We start from the raw sequence: 20,796 nt of genomic DNA, 5'->3' as shown, positions 1-20,796 counted from the left end.
ACCGCGCTCTCCTCGAGAGGGAGGCGTCGGAGGGGGGAGAGATCCTGAGGAGGAAAAAGGAGATGATGGAGGCGATGGCGGCCACAGCCATGGATCGAGCCGACAAGCTGGTGGCGTACGAGCGGGCGCTCATCGACCAGTACGTGGCCAGGGGCTACGCCGAGGACGAAGAGGAGGTCACCGACGACGATGAGGAGGATAAGAAGTACTCCCTCCGTAAACTAATATAAGAGTGTTTAGATTACTACTTTAGTGATCTAAATGCTCTTATATTAGTTTACAGAGGGAGTAGCTATGGCAGCAGCAAGCAAAGGGGGTCAATAATTTGCAAGATGTTCATCGGCTCGTGCTGAATATTCGTACTATACATGTTTTTTACCACCCTGATGTTATTATCACCTTAATGGCTACTGGTGATTCTCATGAGCAATGCAATGCTATTTTGGCAGCAAGAAATTGGCATGACCTTGCCTCATTTTGGGGCACCAAATCGGCACGGATTCGACAGGAAATTGCAGCAAAAGCATCGCTACAACACACATGATGACTACTGGTTCTCTGTGACAGCAAACAGCACATAATAATCATCATATAGTTCAGCAATCCAGATCCACATTTAACTAAAGCATAATGTGAGTGACTAGTTACATAAACACTCACCTGGTTCTGTGCTTCGCAGATTACGTAACAACAGCACAGCAACAGTTCAGCCCAGCAGCAACATCTTCTTCGGGGCCATCTTTTTCGCCACTTTTTTTACATTTCTTTGTGCACAAATAGCTGCCTGGCTCTGAGATGCTGCAGCTAGTTGCCTGCATATATAAACACTTGTATTTCTAAGGAAGATTAAAAGTAAAATTTAGTAGAGACAAAAAGGTAAAAATAAATAAATATACCTTCTAGTCACAGGCCCTGGGCTGGCTTTCAGTGTTGTTGGTGTACACATGCAGGTTCGTCTATTACCAATGGACCATCTTTCAAAGATCCCTTCAGCTTATGTAACAACAGCACAGCAACATTCATCCCAAAGAGCAACATCCTCTTGGCCTTTTGCTCTTCCCTTTTCTCCCTGTGAATATCAGATCACAAATACAACATCAGCAAATTTACATAGAAGTATAGGAGCAGTATCTGGAAAAACAAGGCCCGAATGCCATCTTTTGAGACCTTCTCATGCTTTATCTCTGAATACATTGATTGCCAACAAATCCCAGTGAGATCTCCAGCACCCACACCAAAACCGACAGCACCAAACATGCCTCCCACCAAAATCCCAGACAAGAAGCGGAATCTGATGGGTGTACATATATGTCAATCAATAAATTCTGAAAGACAGCTCCAGATTTCTTGAGGTTCAGGAGTTCAGTAGCCAAAGAAACTCGTCAACACAAGGCTCTAGGTTGGCATTCTTCTTTTCTGTCAGGAAAGTAGAATGTGGTGTTTTATCAAATTCACCTTCACCTGAGGGACAAGCATGTCGTCCAGCATCTCTTATTTCTGTACTGTGTGTCAAAGCATTGTGAGTGGGATGAAATGAGTCTGTACATCAAAGAGATCAATTACCCTGGAAAAAATTCAAAGAAATCGATCAGCAGGTGCAAGTTTGCAACTGCACCGGGTCAGCTCACACTGTTTCAGTCGGTCGATCCTTATTCATCATCTGGGGGACAAGCGTGTCGTCCAGCATCTCATATATCTCTGCACACTGCGGATGCCCCTGATCCCTGGAGAAAAACGAGTGGGACCTCGCATCCACCACGATCAGGCTAACCCCAGGCATCTTCCTCACCTTGCTCCCCTTCATAGCCTTCCACACACCTGCCATCTCCTCCCACATCCCACCTGACGCAAACACATTGGCCAGAACCTTGTAGTAGCCCTCTGAATCTGAACCAAAGGAGCCGTCAGACTTGGCAAGAGCCTCCCCCACTTCCCTGGCTGCATCTACCTTATTATGCATCATGCAGGCTCCCAGCAGCGTCCTCGCGACAGCGTCGTCATGCATATCCAATGGCATGGCAGCGACGACCTCCATTGCTTCCCTCACATGCCCTGCACGGCCGAGGATGTCAACGAGGCAGGTGTGGTGCTCGATAGTCGGCTCGAGCCCATAGGCTCGGCGAATTGATGCAAAGATTGCCCAGCCTTTGTCGACAAGACCGGCATGGCTGCAGGCTGACAGCACAGCGGTGAACGTGGTCGAGCTGGGCTTATATCCATGCTGCAGCATCTGACCAAAGGCCTGCAGCGCGTACGAGGCATGGCCATGGTTTGCGAAGGCTTGCATCATCGATGTCCATGTGATGGCATCTTTCTCTTGTAGCATCTTGAAAGCTTGCCAGGCAGAGCGCAGGTCGCCACTCCTTGAGTACATGGTGAGCAGAGCGTTTCCTAAGGAGGTGTCTGACAGGAGACCTCGTGTGGTAGCGAGGCCATGGATTTGCCCAACTTCAGATGTGCTGTTGGATGTAACCAAGACACTGATCAATGTGGTGATGTCAGGAGATACCGCTGACCGGAGCATGAGAAGAAATAAACCAATGATTTCATCCTTACGCTCGTCCTTGGCATAGCCATGGATCAGGGCATTCCAGCTCACCAGGTTCTTTGCGGGCATCGAATCAAACAGTCTCTGAGCCTCGTTCATCTGGCCATCATTGGCATAAGCAGTGACCATCGCATTCCACGCCGCAATGTCCTTGTTTCTCGGCATTCTGTCGAAGAACTCTCTCGCCATCGAAACACGACCGTTCTGCGCCAAGCCAGTGACCATCGTGGTCCAGGAAACCACGTTCCTATCCGGCATCCTCTCGAACAGCCGAACCGCCTCGTCCACTTTCCCAGCACGGAGGAAACCGGAGATCATGGCGCTCCAAGAATACGAGTTCCTCTGGGGCATCCTGTCGAACAGCTCCGCGGCCTCCTGGAGGTGGCCGTGGTCGGCGTAGGCCTTCACCATGACCGTCCAGGTGACCACGTTCCTCTCCGGCATCTGGTCGAACAGCTCCCTCGCCTCCCTCAGCATGCCGCTGCGCGCGTACCCCTGCACCATCGCCGTCCAGGAGACGACGTTGCGGGCCGGCATCGCGTCGAACAGCGCGCGCGCCTCTTCGACGCGCCCCGCGCGGCAGTACCCGGAGACCAGGCAGGTCCACGCCGCCACGCTCTTGACCGCCATTCCGTCGAACAGGCTGCGGGCGCGGTCGACGCGGCCGGCCTTGAGGTGCCCGTCGAGCATCACTGCATCCAGATGGGGGCCGCGGGCGGACGCGGGCGCCGCGCGGAAGAGCGCCTCCGCACGGGGGAGGTCGCGGGACCTCAGGTGGAGGTCGACAGTGGCGGCGTAGGCGACGGCGTCCCGGTGCGGCCGTTCGTCGAGCACCGCGCGTGCCTGGTCATCGGCAGTGCGGGGGGCTGGGGCTACTGGATACTGGTCGGCACGACTTGCCAGGGCGCCGTGGAGGCGGAGAAAGACGGTGTGGAGCGAGGGACGGAGGAGCAGCCGCCGGCGCCGGAGCCGGCGAAGAAAGGCGCGGGACATGCCCGGCTCCGCCGTCTGACGGGAGAAAAGGAAGTGAGAGTGGCAACAGCTCGATTTTCTGCAGTATCTCTGCACTTTTGCCCTGTACTCAGAAGTCAGAATTCAACATGTTTGTGCAACAGAGCAAAATCAAAATAAATAGTAAATAAATTTAAAAAATTCTGATTTTTGTTTTGTAGATGTTCATATTAGTGTAGCAAGTGTGCTTGACAATTTTCTTGCCATACGGGATAACACTGCTTCGTCGGTGAAAAAACAAAATGAAATGTAACATTTGAGGTTCGACTTCTTTCTTTCTTTTTTGCACGGGTCAAAATGCTTAAGTCAAAATTAAGCTTCTCATTCGCAAGTTTTCCTGAATGAAACCAAATATTCAGAGAGAAAATTCAACAACAAAATTAAAAAAAAAATTACTGCACTTAATGCGGCTCTAGAACCTAGCGAGGGTGTCAGAACACTGGCCGTGTGAACTCACCAAGAGCAATGTCACGGTGTAGCAATTTTCAGAATTGCATATTCAGTACAAAGCTTTGCCTGGATTCTGTACAACAGAGCTTGCCTTTCAAGTACAAGGCTGTGACTTCAAAGGAAAAGAAAAAGATTAGTGACGTAAAACGTCTTATATAAGTTACAGATGTTTTTTTGTCCAATCAAGGATGTAAAATAAAATCAGCTCAGCAAATGTATGCAAATGAATCGGCAAACATGACCATCAGATTTATGCAACTGAATCACACAGTCGAGTCAAGATTACAGGCTACTTGCATGAGAAATGAGAGTACAGAATCAAGCTTCGATTGCCTGCCTGAAGCTTCACCAGCAGAAAAAGTTGCAACATTCAGATGGAGCTTGGAAATTCAGACTATAGTTGCGGCCGGCGAGTCGTCACCGTAGCATGAGGGTAGCACTACGGCCGCTGAACCTCCGCCGCGTCGTGGCCACCGAGTCGCCGTCACGTCGGGGGGCAGCTGCATGCTGCGGGCGCCGAGTCGCCGATGCTAAGATAAGGGGGGCATGTGTACAACAGTGTTTAAGTGGCTTGTTGGTAATTCCACTTTTGATCCCTGCCATCCAGTATATCGATCTAATGGGCGGCCACGGTGGAAGCTTCCAGATTTGCGCTGAATTTTAGTTTTCACCGGATACTTCCCCCTTCTTGAATTGCCAAAGCTAGTTGCCTGCAAATATAAACACTTGGATTCCTTAGGAAGATTAAAAATAAGATTCAATCAATGGAGTAAAAAGATGGCGGTTTATTACCTTTAGTCACAGGCCCTGGGATGGCTTGTAATGTTGCCACACTTGTGGTGGGTAGGTAGCCTTTGGTGGTGGTGCACAGTGAGAAGCAGCAACAACTTCGTCTACTGCCAATGGACCATCTTTCACTATTTTCTTCTTACTCTTCCTTTTGCTGTGAACACCACATCACAAATAGTAGTGAAATTACATACAGCAGTAACACTTTCTGGAAGACAGTCTCAGATTTCTTGAGGTTCAGGAGTTCAGTAGCTAAAGAAACTCTTGTCCTCTGTTCCTAAATATAAGTCGTCGTTGGGGGAGTCAGTTTACACTCCCCCAACGACTTATATTTAGGAACGGAGGGAGTATTCTGTACTGTGTGTCAAAGCATTGTGTGTGGGATGAAATAGGCTTGTTTCATCAAAGAGATCGATTACCCTAAAAAATCAAAGAGATCAATCAGTTGATGCAAGTTTGCAACTGCATCGACCAGCTCAAACTGTCACAATCCTACTTCATCATCTAGGGGACAGGCGTGTTGTCGAGCATCTCGTATATCGCTTCCCACTGTGGATGCATCTTATCCTTGAGAAGAGAGTGCGGGTCCTTTGCATCCAACATTATCTGGCTAACCCCGGGTGTCCTCCACAACTGGCTCCCCTTCATGGCCTTATACGCACCTACCATGTAGTAGCCTCCGGAACCTGAACCAGAGGGACCGTCAGACTTTGGAAGAGCTTCCCCCACCACTGTTCCCAACTTGGACGCTTAGGCGGCAATGCACCCTGGAGGCATGGCCTTCGTCGACGAGACCGGCGATGAAGATGGTCGAGCTGGGCTTGTATCCATGTTGCAACATCTGAGCAAAGGCCTGCAGCGCGTAGGAGGCACAACCATGGTTGGCGAAGGCCCGCATCATCAATGTCCATGTGATGGGATCCTTCTCATGTAACATCTTGAAAACTTGCCAGGCAGAGTGCAGGTCACCGCTCCTTGAATACATGGTGAGCAGAGCGTTTCCTAAGGAGGTGTCTGACAGGAGACCCCGTGTGGTAGCCAAGCCATGGATTTGCCCAACTTCAACTGTGCTCTCGGATGTAAGCAAGACACTGATCAATGTAAACCTGTCAGGGGATACTGCTGACCCGAGCATGAGAAGAAATAAACGCATGACCTCGCTCTTGTGCTTGTTATTGGCATAGCCATGGATTATGGCATTCCAGCTCACCAGGTCCTTTGCGGGCATAGAATCGAACAATCCCCGAGCCTTGTTCATCTGGCCAGCGTTGGCATAAGCAGTAATCATCGCATTCCATGCCGCGGTGTCCCTTTTTTCCGGCATTCTGTCAAAGAACTCTCGTGCCATCGAAACACGGCCGTTCTGCGCTAAGCCTGTGACCATCGTGGTCCAAGAAACAGCATTCCTATCTGGCATCCTCTCGAACAGCCGAACGGCCTCGTCCACTTTCCCAGCACGGAAGGAACCAGAGATCATTATGTTCCAGGAATACAGGTTCCTCTGAGGCATCCCGTCGAACAGCTCCATGGCCTCCTGAAAGTGGCCGCGATCGGCATAGGCCTTCACCATGACCGTCCAGGTGACCACGTTCCTCTCCGGCATCTGGTCGAACACCTCCCTCGCCTCCATCAGCATCCCGCTGCGCACGTACCCCTGTAACATCACCGTCCAAGAGAAGAAGTCGCTGGCCGGCATGGCGTCGAACAGCCCGCGCGCCTCCCTCATGATCCCGCTGCGGGCGTACCCCTGCAACATGGCCGTCCACGAGACGACGTCGCGGGCCGGCATCGCGTCAAACACAGCGCGCGCCTCTTCGACGCGCCCGGCACGGCAGTACCCAGATACCACGCGGGTCCACGCGGAGATGGTCTTCACCGCCATTCCGTCGAACAGCGTGCGGGCGTGGTCGACGCGGCCGGCCTTGAAGTACCCGTCGAGCATCACGGTGTCCAGACGGGGGCCGCGGGCGGCCGCGGGCGCCGCGCGGAAGAGCGCCTCCGCGCGCGGGAGGTCGCCGCAGCTCAGGTGGAGGTCGACCAGGTTGGCGTAGGCGACGGCGTCCTCGTGCGGCGTTCCGTCGAACACCGCGCGGGCAGAGCGGCGGCCGCGGTGGGCGGGAAGGGCTGCGTACGCGCTGGGGCGGTTTGCCAGGGCGCCGTGGCGGCGGAGGAATGTGGTCTGGGAGCAGCGGCCGGCGCCGCCGGCGAAGCGGCTGGAAGACGCGACCAAGGATCATGCTGTAAGGCCAAGCTCTAATGGCGACGGTTTGTTTTGCAGATGACACCGGAATTTTATGCACGTTTAGAAAAATGGCCAACGCTCAGCGCACGGTCGACCGGCAGGAGCGTCGGATCGGTTCCCTCGTGGGTCGTTAGATGGTCTCGCGCGCAGCCGTTGGATCAGCATCACTCCCTCTTCCACTAGTTCTTCCTCCTCTCATGTGCCTCTCGTCGCAAAGCCCTCCCTGCGTTGTGCTTGTGTGCCCTCGCCCGGCCGTGTTGGTGCATCACGTTCCTTGGCTCATCACACTCGCACAAGCCACCGGCCAGCTTGTGGCATGTCGCTTGGCTGTTGCATCTTGTCGTCTCACCGGTTTGTAGCATCAGGTGTCGGCGTGGCCTAGTTGCAGCATCGGTGGACCCTGGTTCTATCACCTCGCGTCGCCGATTGCAGCATCGCACGTCGTCACTTGTAGCATCTGAGCGAGGTTCAAGCTTGAAGACCAAGGTTGGTGTTTTGTTGCAATGCAGCCACTTGGCGAGGTTCCTAACATGTAAAAAGTCAAAAATGTATACTTCTTTTCTTGATGAATGCACTCTGAGCTGAGGAGATGAGGTTATTCATGTGGGGGGCGAGGCGAGAGGCCAAACATCTTGGCAATGATTTTAGCAATGGCATAAATGAGGCTTATTGGTCAGTAGTTTGAGATATCTTGAGCACCATCTTTCTTTGGGATGAGAGCGGGATTGATGGACCTGAACCAATGAAAATTGTCCACATGCAAGTTTGAGAAGCAGCTTGACAATATCCTCGCACGCCTTAAAGAAAGCATTAATGAACCCATCAGGGTTCGACGCCTTCTCTCCCGAAAGGTCAAAAACATCAGACTTTGCTTCCTCCTCGGAGAAAGCAATCCCTTTTGCCTAGGCACCCCTTTTTTCATGATGGTGACAAATGCTTTTGGACGACAACCTCCTTGTGCTCATGTATAGTAACCCACCCAGGGCCATGCTTGAGGCGGTGGATATTTTTCTGTTCTTCTTCTTCTATGGTTGATTCAGAAGTCAAAATATTTACATATCCCTCGTTCAGATTGGTAATTCTGGAGCATTGCCCCTTGCAAGCACTCTTGAAAGTGGTTAAACCAAGCACTCTTCTTTTGAGTCTTTTCTTGAGATCCCACTTATCAACAAAAAAACACTCTATTTTCTTGGGTCGCATCAAGGCGAAGGATGGCCTCGAGAGCCATGTGCACCTAAACCATGATGTTGGAGAAGATGGTTTTGCTCCAAGCGCGATGCCGCTGGCTAGTCTCTTGAGCTTGTGAAAAAGAAGCCCAGAAGGACCGGAGTGGGTGGAAGCTTCATTCCAAGCTTTTTGCACCACAAGCTTGAATTGAGGCTTCTTGGTCCAAAGATTCTCAAAGTAGATAGCTATAAGTGTAAGCTGCATCTCATAGCCGGTTTATGTCCTATATAAGGACGTGTACTCGAATATTACCATAGTTTAGATTTTGTTACTAAACTTTAAAAAATCTTGTCTATAATCGTAATGATTTTTTATGAAATAGACTTTCATCTCGCTTTACGTTATTATTAATAAAGTAACCGCGGTCCAAAGATACAAGGCTTGCCGCAATCGTATAGACTTCGCCACATAAACCATCTGGATGGTATTAGATGACACAACATATAGTGGTTTCACAGGCACCATGATTGCTAAATCAGTTAAAAAATGTCAGAGATACAAAAGGTAAGATGCAAGCACAGAAATACTCTTACGAAATAAACCACGAAGATGGTAAATACCGAACATTCGGATTTTAAGCATGGCAACACGAACGTTTTTTATGTCAACTTTAGTTTGACGCGAGGTGGCAGCCCAAGATAAACTATGGAACATAAATTTTATTTCTTTATTCACGAAGCAAAACTTTGAAACGACCAGCAAAATGCAAAATCGATAATAAATAATCCAGAAACCAGATAAATTCTACCCAGACACACTCAATAGATACATACAGATCGATGAAATATGAATTACAGCCGAAGAGAAACCCTTTTTTCTTTCTTCCATGGAAAAGATAATAATTTATAAGCATAATCTGAAACAATAATAATAAATTTAAGCAAACTGCGAGATCGACTGATGGCATGGCGACGGCGACGGCGTCTAGACGTAGGCGTGCTTCTCCAGCAGCTTGAGCACCTCCTCCTGGCTGTTGAGCCTCGCCACGTCGATGGCCGTCTTCCCGTCCAGGTTCTGCAGCGTCCTGCATTTTCATTCCGCCATGATCGAGCTCCGTCGTCAGTATGTACTTAGATTACTATGTCAGCGAGCAAGCAGGTGATGCGATCATGCATGGCGGCGGCGCGGGAGATGAGATGAGATGCGATGGCTACGCAGTACTCACACGGAGGCGCCGTGGTCGACGAGCAGCGCGACGCACTCCTGGCGGCCGTAGCCGGCGGCGTAGTGGAGCGCGGTGTTCTTGTTCTTGTCCACGGCGTCCGCGGCGGCGCCGGCCTCCAGCAGCGCCTGCGCGCACCCGAGCTCGCCGTAGCCGCACGCGAAGTGCAGCCCCCGCCGCCCCTCCGAGTCCTCCTCGTCCTTGTCCACGCCCTCCGCCAGCGCCTTCTTCAGCCCCTCCACGTCTCCCACGCTCGCCGTCTGGTGGATGATAGACTCCTCCTCGTACTCCCCTTCCTCGCCGGCAGCAACCTCTTCCTCCTCCTCTGCCTCGGCTTCAGCTCCGGCGGCGGCGCCCGACGGGCCCACGCCCATCGCGCGGCCGAACTTCTGCAGCGCCTCCGGGTCGTTCCAGTACCTGACAGAATACCAAGCGATATCAAGATTGATCGACCGCATCGCCATTGATGCCGGAGAGAAGGAGGCGGTTACTTCATCATGGCGGCGGGGCCGCCGGACTCGATCTCGTCGAGGATGGGCTTGAGGGAGGGGTCGTCCTTCATGCGGGCGACGCGGGCCTGGAGCTGCTCCTTGTGGGCGGGGTTGGTGAGGCCGCCCAGGACGGAGGACATGGCCGGGTCCTGCATCAGCGCGCTGCCCAGCCGCTCCGCCATGGCCACGAACTGCGGGTTCTGCATCAGCTGCTGCATCGTCGACACGTACTTCTGCGGGTCCAGCGCGGCCGCCACCTCCTGCGGCGAGCGCGCCGGCGCCGGCGCCACCGTCTTCTGCAGCTGCTCCGCCATCTCGCTGAAGGACGGGTCCTTGGCGATCTGCTCCGCCATCTCCTTGATGCTCGGGTCCTGCAGTGCACGCCACGCCACAAAATTCAGGATTCAAATTTGTTAAAATGATCCCAAATTTCTTCAGTGAAATCGAAGCAAATTAGCAACCGATTCAAACCAATATTTTAAATAGCACGCTATTTCGCCGTTATAACGCGGTTATAGCATATTTGGGAGGGAGACGTTACGTTTTGGCAAAATCGGACGCTACGGCGCTAATCGCGTAATTAGCGCGCTACACACGCTATAACGTTGTAACGTTGTAACGTTATAACGCGCAGACCATGCAAAACTGAAATAAGCACAATCCAGCAGGCCCAGCAGGCCAAAATCAACCCACGATCACTAGCTTTCTCATTCCTTTTATCAGATTCTTCCACTAGCTTTCTTACTCCTTTTATCAGATGCATATATTGCTTGCTCCTATGAAAAATTTAGTTGCTTAAATACTTTATTTCTAGATATATTTGATTTTTTTTGCAAACGCTATTTTGAAATATAGCACGCTATAACTTGTGTAGCATTTAGAGAAGGGCCTCGCTATATTTTGTAGCGCGCTATTTAAAATATTGATTCAAACTTGTAAACATAAATCTTCCAAGAACTCTCATGCTTGAAATGAACAGAGCAAAACGGAGCATTGATAATTCTGCAGAAACTGTAAAATGCTTCAGTGAGAGCTTGATTACGTTGAGCAAGTTCATCATGGTGGAGAAGTCGAATGGGCTGGCCGGAGCACCCGCCCTGCGCGCCGCCGTAGCCGCAGGCGGCCGCCGCTGCCCCTCCGCTGCCGCAGCCGCCGGGGAAGGCTCCTCCTCGGCCTTAACGCTTGTCTTCTCCTCCGCCGGCGCCGCAGCCGCCGGGGAAGGCTCCTGCACGGCCTTGACGCTCGTCTTCTCCTCCGCCGGCGCCGCAGCCGCCGCCGGGGAAGCCTCCTCCACGGCCTCGACGACGCTCGTCTTCTCCGCCTCTGCCCAAACAATCCACAAGCAAAGCTTAATTTCCCCATCATCTCTCTAATCCAATTCTTCCCGCCACAAACAAGAAACCGACCGAGTAACCACGCAAGAACAACGAAGCAGCGAAACGCGTGGCTCCTGACCTTGAGTGGTGGCCATGTCGAGCGGCGACGGCAGTGAAGACGACGCCGGCGTTGAGTGGGTGTTGTGAGGAACTGAGGATGACGATGATGGGGAAGATGATAAGGTGGTGGTGGCGATGGATGGAGAGGAGGGAGTGCGAGTGCGACCAACCAACCAAACCCAACCGGCCGGTCTCCTTTTCCCGGCGTATTTTTTCTCCCGGCGGGTTATATAGCAACGCTTGGCCGACTAATGTTTGGACACATCACTTTGGTTTACAGCAACAGTAGATCTTTCTGGAAGGTGCCAGGTGTGAGACCCCAAAGGTAAGAATGTTCATTTACCACATGAAATAAGTTGTTTCTATGCATTCTATGAGATCATAAAGAAAACTCCGCTTTCATATTTGCCGCATAAACCAAACCGGGCTTTCATATTGCCTAGGAGAAAACGATTGGCTTTCTTGTTTCTCAAGCGACTCAAAAAAAAAACCTAATGGCCTAAAAACGTCTTATAAAAGTTTATAAAGAAGGTATTTAAAAATTATGGCAGACAAGACAACGCAAAATGGGATTTTTCCTTTCCCTTGAGCTAAGGCGGCTAAGGCGGCTAAGGCAAAGTTCTGCTCCCCTCATAGCTCCATCGGCCACATCCTGGATCTGCCCGCCACTCCGGCAGCTGGGTTAGGGTGTCTCGCCATATGTGCGCGGCGGTGAGAGCTGATTTAAGCACTACATAATGATTCAAGGATTTAATGGCAGCGACTACCTCTCCATAGCGCTGGCTCTTAGGGGCACGTGCATGAAGATTTCCCGGCAGTGGAGAATCTTGAATGAAAATCAAGGACAGACTCAAAGTTAACGGTGTGAAAAAGGAAAGCCATTAACTCTCAATTCTTTTGTTGAAAGAAGGTTAGAATTTACCGGCAAAAAAAAAGAAGGTTAGGATTGCCATAATACTAGTGGGAACGTATACTATTCACTACTAATTTCTTTTTTGCATTGCTGGAGGGCAGGCTCAAGCCTATTAACGCCTACCCAGTTGATTCGCCACTGCTTCCCGGTTGTCATCGACAAGTTCAGCTGGCTCTGGTATAGTCTGCGGCTTGTTTTAGTGGTAGTAGTGGTCACTCGGTGGTCCAGAGACCTCGGCGCAGTTTTTATTATGTTTGAGGTACTTTGTACTTTCGTTGAACTTTGATAGTATATCTGGGTATTTCATAAAGAAAAAGACAATATAAAATGGATAAGGAGTTTTTGGTACGATGAATATGAAATTTTCAAGTCGACTAAGCCCTAGTCACTCCTAGAAAATACACATGGGCTCGGTCTTATAAGCCGATCGAGGAGGTAGATTTATGTTAAGCTACACCAATAAGATTGAGCTGCATTCAGAAGAAAAACATTCCATTTTACACGGAATATAGTCATCTTTTCCAATCTTACACGGAATATAGTCATCTTTTGTACTCCCTCCGTTCGTAAATACAAGTCTTTGTAGATATTTTACTATGAACCACATACGGATGTATATAGATGCATTTTAAAGTGTGGTTCATTCATTTTACTCCGTATGTGGTTTATAGTGGAATGTCTTCAAAGACTTATATTTAGGAACGGAGGGAGTACTAATTTCAGTTTAAATGAAGTTTTGAATTTTGATGCCATGCTGTAGAAGCCCCTAGAATTTTGGTTGCTTGCTGTGTGGTGCATCCGTGCATGGTACCTTTAGCAACAACTTTGTTCATCATGGTGGTGGGGGCAAGACCCACACCACGGTGCCATGCTTGCACCCCATGCAATGCCTCTGCAAAGGCCCCGCTACAGAGAAGGATCCACAGACAGGGTTGGATGGATGCCGATAACAAATGTGCGGATGCAATTGCCTCTCCTAGAAACCGTTGCTATCGCCACAAGATCCATTTCTACACGGTTTATAGTCTTCAAGACATTCCCGCAATTTCTGCGGAATCACAAATTAACGGATCCGAATAGTTTGTCTGCAAATCATTTAGCAACTTTTTTTTTTGAAGAGGAATTAATATTTCGCAATTTGAACACATCAATAAATAAATAAACTTGGCTAAGCAAAAAATGCAAGACGGAAGAGACGGCCGACGTGACGTGTCCGCTTGTCGGCTGGAGCAACCAACTGGATTGTGCAATATGCTTTCAAAAAAAAACTGAATTATGCAATATGCCACCTGTCAAGTTCCACTGGACAACTCTAAGTGACCACTGAGGGTTTGAGATTCAGACCACACAAGGTTTTGGACTCAAGAGCAGGTGGTGGAGGTTCCTTTCAACTCAACTGAGACTTGTCACTTTGACACTAGGTCTCCAGATGCTTTTCTACTTTCAAATGTACCAACTGAGCCAAGACTTACATTGCCAACAAAAAGAAAATGCTAAGCAGAGGAAAGAAAACCATTCCGGAACAGTTTTCGACATACGTGAGATTTCTCGTGTACTTCTCCACAGGGAGAAGTTGCAAAACACTCGACTAGTGCGGCCTGCCTCTAGATGCATCAATCTGAATGTAGCTGAGAAAGTGCAGATGCCTCCTCTGGAACTCCCCGTTGATGCATTGCATCCCATGTGTGAACTAAGAAGCTTCCTGGAACCTGATGCGCCGTGTTTCGCGAGCTCGCAGTAAAAATGGCGATTGATCCACATGTTGGCTGTCTCCATCAGTATTTGTGGATCGCGACGTTGAGGTCCGACGAGATGGAGGTCAAAACTGGGAAGGTCTGGTGCCAGACGGCCTTGAAGACCCGCTTCTGGTGCGCCTGCACCGACTGGCAGGGCTTCTGGCCTTGGTACCTTATGTCGAAGATATGGATCACAGGGTCTGCTGACCCAGATGATAAGTACCAGCCGTCCGGAGACCACGACTGGTTTATCAGGGCTGACTGGGACTCGCTGCTCGTTTGCTTCCAACCGATCGCGTGAACCTCCATCTGCCTCAGCCTGATGTCAAACAAGCGAAGCTGCCTCCCTGGCGACCTGTTATTAGAAACATAAAAAGGTTTAGCTTGCAGCACCGACACCCAAAAGGCACAGAGGGAACAGATTGCACCCAGGACTGCAAATGAGAAACATACAAGGACATCTGTTTTTCTACGCAAACATACAAAGTATTTTAAAGCAATGGGTGAGGTTTAGGTGCAAAATGGAACCCGATAATCAGAAGCAGCATTAGAAGCCCACTTACCCTGTTTGTACCATGTATAGGTTGAAATCACTTGGATTTAGTAACACGCTCAAGCATTTGCTATCAATCAGGTTCTTGTACTCTGCCCTTTCAGCTGAGACATCATATGATATTATCCTCTTGTCCATTCCGACTGATATTATTGTTTTTCTCTGTTGCAAACCGGCAACACCCATGACAGCAGAAGAATGCAGATCCCTGTGCACTTTCTTGTGGTTCCATGAATCGTCTTTCTCTTGCCAGAGCACGACGGCATGGTCACTTCCACCAGTCATAAAGCATGTATCAGACCAGGGCATGAAATTTATGTTGTTTATGATTCCCTTGGTATGAGGCTTCGCTTGCAGGAAAGTAACTTTCTTCTGTTTCACGGGAAAGATCATGAAAGAACATTTTAGTAATGTTGAAAGTAACTCATCTGTTATCCAAAAGAAACAACATAAAAGCATAATTGCGTGGTACAAATGACCGCATGGGTTCTTGAAAGCTTTTACATTACATGACATAACTACAGATCACATTGGGTCACTGATGCATCCACATATAAATGGCAGAGTAAAATAAACATAGCCGCATAATCACACTAAAGGACAGACCCAGTGCATAGAAGCTCCCACACAAGGTGGGGTCTGGGGAGGGATTATAGGAACCTAGTCTTACCCCTGCAAAGTGCAATGCAGAGAGGCTGGTTCGAACCCAGGACCTCTTGGCACAAGTGGGGAGGACTTCACCACTGCGCCAGGCCTGCCCTCAGCCGCATAATCACACTAACGGAACTATTTATTATTGCAATGGTCATAAATTCGATGTATTCGATGTATTAAAGGGGCAGCCCCAGTGCATGCAGCTCCCGCTTGCGCAGGGTCTGGGGAAGGGTCCGACCACTTTGGGTCTATTGTACGCAGCCTTTCCCTACATTTCTGTAAGAGGCTGTTTCCAGGACTTGAACCCGTGACCTCATGGTCATGCTGTACCTAATTTTGAGAGCAATGGTTATAAATTCGATGTACTGCTGTGTCAGCAGCAATTATTATTGCACAAAGGAGAAGTAGAAATTCAGGGTATTTGGTGGATATGAAAACAGGAATAACTTTAAAGGGCACCTACCAATTCCTATCTAACCTGATTTAATTTAAAATAACAAAATATTCTGATTCAAAATGCACAGAGATAAATTCTGGTATTAAAACACTCCTTCACATGTGAGTGTTTCTAGCTAAAATGATATTTGATGGATCTGAACTGCCCATGAAACCAATCCAGTTCACTGTAACAGTGTTATTTTATAACCACAAAACCTTGTAATGGATGATAATAGATGGAATGCGTGGTGCTACTTCAAGGTTTAAACAGAGTTCTTACTTGTCCTGATGTGTTAAGATTCATCATTGAAACCTGGGTGTCACCACCATCAGCAGTATATACGGCAAAAATTGTGTCACCATCTGGATGCCAAGCTACATCCTCAGGCCACCTTTGCTTTGAAGAAAAGCAATTTGTAGTGCTAAGCAAAGAGATGGATGGCCTGCAAGTACAAATATTCTAATTCAAAGCATGCTTAAATAAAACAAAAAAACATGCAGCTCCAGAACCATTTGAATTAATTCTCCAGACTATAAGAGGTTACATGCACCAGCTTCCCATGCAATGTTTCAAGTGATGAACATCATAGTGTGTCATCTTCTGCGAAAATACTGCTACTGCAGAAGGCAATGCATAAGTAGGCAATGCATACAATAAAAATCAGAAGCTCGCTAATTTCATATTGCTACAACAAAACGTTATCAATTGATAGTTATCTTTTCCCCATTGACACATAAAATGAATACTATATGAGGTACATGGACTCAAATATTACTATTTCATGATACCAATCAGTAGTATATGAATCTGTCATGTGAATGAATATACATACCACGTTGGAGTTAAATCTAATATATAGGAGACCGCTTCATTGGCACGTTGAAGGAGTGATGGGGAAATTTAGCTGTAATGTGTTTCTTATGTCACTTGGTAAAAATGTAAACACAGCCCACTGGCTGTATCTTAGGATACAAACCTAAGATACTGGATTTAATATCCCGGTGTTGTGAAAGTGTATGAAGTGAGGCAGGGCACGGACAATGCAGGAGAACACCAGCCAATCTACCTGGCTTTTGTACCGAGGAACAAAACACGCAAACAGATGCTAAATGGCTAAATTTTGCAATAAAAGCACGTGAATTTCATAAAAACTTAGCATCTGAGCTTCGTAAATAAAATACAGAATCCGCATATACAATACAATCATTGGCATGTATTTATTCTGGTTTAGCATCAATATGACCATGTGGGGAGTACAAACCATTGCCCACGGCTCAAGTTGGCAAAAAATGTAGTATTATATGGCAAATCTTTCACTAACTACTGCCTAGTCTGCATGAAGGCATATAGAAATTATTGCTTTTAAATTAGCAAATGCATCTTCTATCTCCAGACAAACATAGTTATTTTATTGATTTCATTATGACTATAATGTTGTCATGCCTCATGTCTAGGGAGCCCTTGTAGTTAGCCATTTATCCAGTTCATAGCCTTAGAAATGTGTCAGTTTTCTATGTAGGCGCTCTGTTGCTGGAACAAACGACATGGTACCAGGGGTCTCGTTAGTTCAGGACCACCCTTTCTGATAATTACAGTTTGCAGAAGTTGCCAAAGTTTTCCACTTATCGTTGTGGGCTGGCAAGTGTGACAACCTATGACATTAGCTACAGTTGTGTGTCACCTGAACATCCATACCAGAGTTAAATCTACTATATAGGATGCCGTTTCATTGGCACGCTACAGGAGTGATGGGGAAATTTGGCCGTAATGCCATGTAGATATTTGTTATGTCACTTGGTAAAAATGTTGACACATTCTTGTCAGCCAGCCAGCCACTAGCCCACTGGATGTACCTTAGGATATGAACCTAAGATGTTGGGTTTAATATCTCGGTACAGTGAAAGTGTATGAGGTGAGGCAGGGCACAGACAATGCAAGAGAGCATCAGCCAACAGATGCTAAATTTTGCAATAAAAGTGTGTGAGCTTCATGAAAACTTAGCATGTGAGCATCATAAATAAAATAAAGAATCCTCATACACAATACAATTACTAGCATGTATTTATTCTAGCTTAGCATCAACATGAGCATGTAGGGAGTAAAAATCATTGCCTACTGCTCCTGCTGGGAGCAAATGTAATATCATATGGCGAAACTTTCACTAAGTACTGCCTAGTCTGCAAGAAGGCATATATAAGTTATGGGTTTTAATTTGAGCAAATGCATCTTCTATCTCCGAGCAAACACCTACTAAAGTTGTACTAAAGCAGCAACAAGTAATATGGATCGGAGGGAGTACTTTGATTAACTTCATTACGACTATAGTGGTGGCACACATTTATTCTAATTTTATTTTCCACTACAAGTCGATACAAGTAACACTATCTCCCATACGTTTTGGGAGTCAAGTAACACTTCCCAGAAATAAAAGTGAGATATATCATGAAGAGAAACGAGGCAATATGAGGCTTACCCACTTGACTGTACTTGCCAGAGAGTCACCATTCCATCCAATGCACTGCATCACAAGGAAACATAAGACCAAAGTTCTATGTCCAGCAGAAATTACGAAAACTTAACAGATGTCACATTTATTATATTTGGTTACATAGTTTACTCTGTAACATGTACGCGGAGATGAATAATTGACAAAAAATCAACCATTTCCCTAAGCAAATTAGAGTATCCATGTCAACAGCGGTTTCACCCTTGTAACACTTTTCCCCAGTTCATGACCATATCATGGCTAACATTAGACACAAATGCATTTAAGAAGATCAGGACTTATTGGTGTTTTGGGGTTACTAGCCTGCATCATTTTCATTCATCCTTTTCTCGACTCAGAGGCAACTCTTTGACCAAGTTTGTTCGGCAAATGAGTTAGAATTCGACAAATTTAGTTTTCTCCCTCAGCGCATTAATTTTAGGTCATTGGTAGTAGTGTATTTATGATAGCCAGTCGAGCATACTAGTACCTTGTAACGACGAGCTGGTCATCAGCAGGGCACAGCTCAAGACACCTAAGCTTTCTCTTGTGCTGGCTGGAGACCAGGGTGCCGCCGTAGAACTTAAGCGTCGTCGGCGCAGACGACTTCTTGACGCTCTGAACCAAGTTCTGATGTTCTCTCTGCACTGCAAAACAGGAAAAACAGAACCAGGCTTGCATCATCATGCATATCGACGGAGATCGAATTCTATAGGGTAAACTGCTGCCCTAGAGCGGACGAGCCGCGGGAAGTACCGATCTCTCGCTTGGGCTTCTTGTCCGCCTTCCTCTGCGGCGCCTGCGCCAAAGACGGCGACGATGACGACTGGGACTTCTTCGGTACGGGCAAAGCGGGCCGCGGGGCTGGACGGCTGTGGCCTGCCCCCGGGATGACGAGCTGCGGCCTCGCCTGCGGCGCGGGGGGCTTCTGGCTCTGCGCCGCCGGCTTGGGGGCCTCCCTCTGGCTCGGTGGCGGCGTCCTGCGATCCGGCGCGGCGGCCTTCTGGACGGGCGGTGGCGGCGGCGGGGGCGGGTGGCTCCGATCGGGGGCGCGGCCTCGGTGCCGGGCGAGCCTCGACCGCGTGTCGGCCAGCTTCCTCTCGGCGGCTTCCAGCTGCGGACGCGAGGATCGATCTTTCATCACCAAGAACCAAAGGGGGGACGGGAGTGGAGGATGGAGGGGGGAGGGGAGATGTACCTTGAGCTTGTAGCGCTCGACCTCGCGCTCGTGGTGGGCGATGAGCGCGAGCACGGCCTCCTCCGGGAGCTCGCCGTCGTCCTCCTCCCCGTCCGGCGGCGGCGCCTGGCTGGGGGAGGCGGCGGGGGGCCTGGGCGCGGAGCCGTTGGCGGCGGAGGGGTGGCGGGACCAGCCGTCGTCCTTCTCCAGCTTGGGCCTCTTCATCGGCGGCGCGTCGCCTGCCATCGCGCCGGCGCCGGCGGAGGGGACGAGGGGGTGGATGGGGCAGGGAGGAGGGTGCACGCGCGCCGCCTACCTCCGTGTGCGCGTGGGCCGCAATCGCCACCGCGGAAGTGGAGTAGTAGTAGTAGTATCCTCCCCTGACGGGCTCTACTCCTCATGGTCCGCACAGTCACTATTTCTTTCTTCTTTTCATCTTTCTTCTTTTCAGCATATATATAAATCTGAGATTCACTAAAAAAAATATAAATCTGAGATTCACTAAAAAATATAAATATGAGAATTTATATTTACTGTATGCAAAATTAGTATACAAATTAGTATTTTATAGCATAGCAAAGAAAACCGCACACCCCAAAAAGGTAGATATTCATGTGTACCAACACAAGCGTCCATGCACCGGGAAAGAAGTGGTCGCATATTGGAACAAAGATGTTCAGATATTTCCAACAAAAATATGTTCAAATATGTCAGATCAAATAAGTATTGATTTTTTTTCTATGTAAATTGTCCGTGTGTCATAGAAAAATATCCATGTATCTCTCAACAAGGAAAAAACAATAACTAAAAACTCAAATAGAAGCCCTTTTGATAAAAAAAAAGTAATGCTCATTTGTCATAAAATGTGAGTGGATGCTAGAAAAGATTTCCATATGTGGCAAACTAGATATTTGTGTATTTCACAAAACATGCAATCGGTGCGGGAAAATTAAATTAAAAAGAAAATAAAACAAACTGGGAATAAATGAAAATAATAAATGTTTAGATAAGAACGAAATACCATTTACATTATTTAATGTACTTTTAAATGTTTTATTTTTAAGTTCTTTCTGTTTGCATTTTTGCTGTACATACATGGATTTTTTTAGATACACATATGTTTATTTAGGAACCAATAAAAATTGAGTGTATGACTATTTTTCATAAAAACACACTTTTTTAAAAAATATATGAATATTTTTATGATAGAAAATAATGGTTATTTTTGAAATTTTCAATATACATTAGTATTAATAAAAATTAAATACAACACAAATAGTTTTCTATATGAAGAGTAGTGTGAACATTTTATTTAATAAACATAAAGAAATCTCTCAAGTTGTATGAATGGAATTTAATTTTGAGATGAATTTTTTGACATCTCAGAGTCATTTGAATATATGTTTATGTATAATATCATTTAAATATTTAAATAAAATACATACTAAAACAATTATATTACTAGGTTACACCAATACATAAT

General features: G+C 47.8%; 3 protein-coding genes and 1 pseudogene across 4 annotated transcripts; all 4 read right to left on the bottom strand.

Annotated features, from left to right (window-relative positions):
- Positions 1-434: 434 nt before the first annotated feature.
- On the bottom strand, positions 435-3,563 carry LOC119312901 (pentatricopeptide repeat-containing protein At2g35030, mitochondrial-like). 2 transcript variants are annotated; one of them, XM_037588685.1, is made up of 4 exons: positions 1,168-3,563; positions 897-1,069; positions 661-812; positions 435-558 (listed from the first exon to the last, which is right to left on the bottom strand). In XM_037588685.1, the coding sequence occupies exon 1, from the start codon at positions 3,539-3,541 to the stop codon at positions 1,625-1,627; it is 1,917 nt and encodes a 638-aa protein (XP_037444582.1). In that variant the 5' UTR covers positions 3,542-3,563; the 3' UTR covers positions 435-558; positions 661-812; positions 897-1,069; positions 1,168-1,624. The 2 variants fall into 2 exon arrangements, with proteins under 2 accessions (XP_037444582.1, XP_037444580.1); XM_037588683.1 differs by having other exon boundaries at positions 435-812.
- A 559-nt stretch (positions 3,564-4,122) lies between these two features.
- LOC119312900 lies at positions 4,123-7,035 on the bottom strand (annotated as a pseudogene).
- Positions 7,036-8,915: 1,880 nt separating this feature from the next.
- On the bottom strand, positions 8,916-11,572 carry LOC119312899 (ankyrin repeat domain-containing protein 2A-like). The gene is made up of 5 exons (XM_037588682.1): positions 11,376-11,572; positions 10,963-11,243; positions 9,921-10,291; positions 9,433-9,846; positions 8,916-9,291 (listed from the first exon to the last, which is right to left on the bottom strand). Exons 1-5 carry the CDS (start codon positions 11,389-11,391, stop codon positions 9,192-9,194), a joined length of 1,182 nt encoding a protein of 393 aa, XP_037444579.1. The 5' UTR covers positions 11,392-11,572; the 3' UTR covers positions 8,916-9,191.
- A 2,014-nt stretch (positions 11,573-13,586) lies between these two features.
- On the bottom strand, positions 13,587-19,635 carry LOC119312897 (U5 small nuclear ribonucleoprotein 40 kDa protein-like). The gene is made up of 7 exons (XM_037588681.1): positions 19,335-19,635; positions 18,893-19,250; positions 18,627-18,783; positions 18,125-18,169; positions 15,931-16,093; positions 14,569-14,930; positions 13,587-14,360 (listed from the first exon to the last, which is right to left on the bottom strand). The coding sequence occupies exons 1-7, from the start codon at positions 19,557-19,559 to the stop codon at positions 14,045-14,047; spliced, it is 1,626 nt and encodes a 541-aa protein (XP_037444578.1). The 5' UTR covers positions 19,560-19,635; the 3' UTR covers positions 13,587-14,044.
- Between the last annotated feature and the right edge of the window lie 1,161 nt (positions 19,636-20,796).

This window comes from Triticum dicoccoides, chromosome 5B (assembly GCF_002162155.2).
Source record: "Triticum dicoccoides isolate Atlit2015 ecotype Zavitan chromosome 5B, WEW_v2.0, whole genome shotgun sequence".
Lineage (NCBI taxonomy): Eukaryota > Viridiplantae > Streptophyta > Magnoliopsida > Poales > Poaceae > Triticum > Triticum dicoccoides.
The sequence above is the reverse complement of the archived record's forward strand: the minus strand, read 5'-3'. Positions and strand labels throughout refer to the sequence as shown.

Coding starts and splice junctions, on each gene's coding strand:
- LOC119312897 (XM_037588681.1), bottom strand. CDS start 19,559: ATGGCAGGCGACGCGCCGCCGATGAAGAGGCCCAAGCTGGAGAAGGAC. Junction 19,251..19,334: donor TCGAGCGCTACAAGCTCAAG/GTACATCTCCCC, acceptor TCGCGTCCGCAG/CTGGAAGCCGCCGAGAGGAA. Junction 16,094..18,124: donor TGGCAAGTACAGTCAAGTGG/GTAAGCCTCATA, acceptor TTGTACTTGCAG/GCCATCCATCTCTTTGCTTA.
- LOC119312901 (XM_037588683.1), bottom strand. CDS start 3,541: ATGTCCCGCGCCTTTCTTCGCCGGCTCCGGCGCCGGCGGCTGCTCCTC.
- LOC119312899 (XM_037588682.1), bottom strand. Junction 10,292..10,962: donor CCATGATGAACTTGCTCAAC/GTAATCAAGCTC, acceptor CGTGCACTGCAG/GACCCGAGCATCAAGGAGAT. Junction 9,847..9,920: donor GGCCCCGCCGCCATGATGAA/GTAACCGCCTCC, acceptor GTATTCTGTCAG/GTACTGGAACGACCCGGAGG.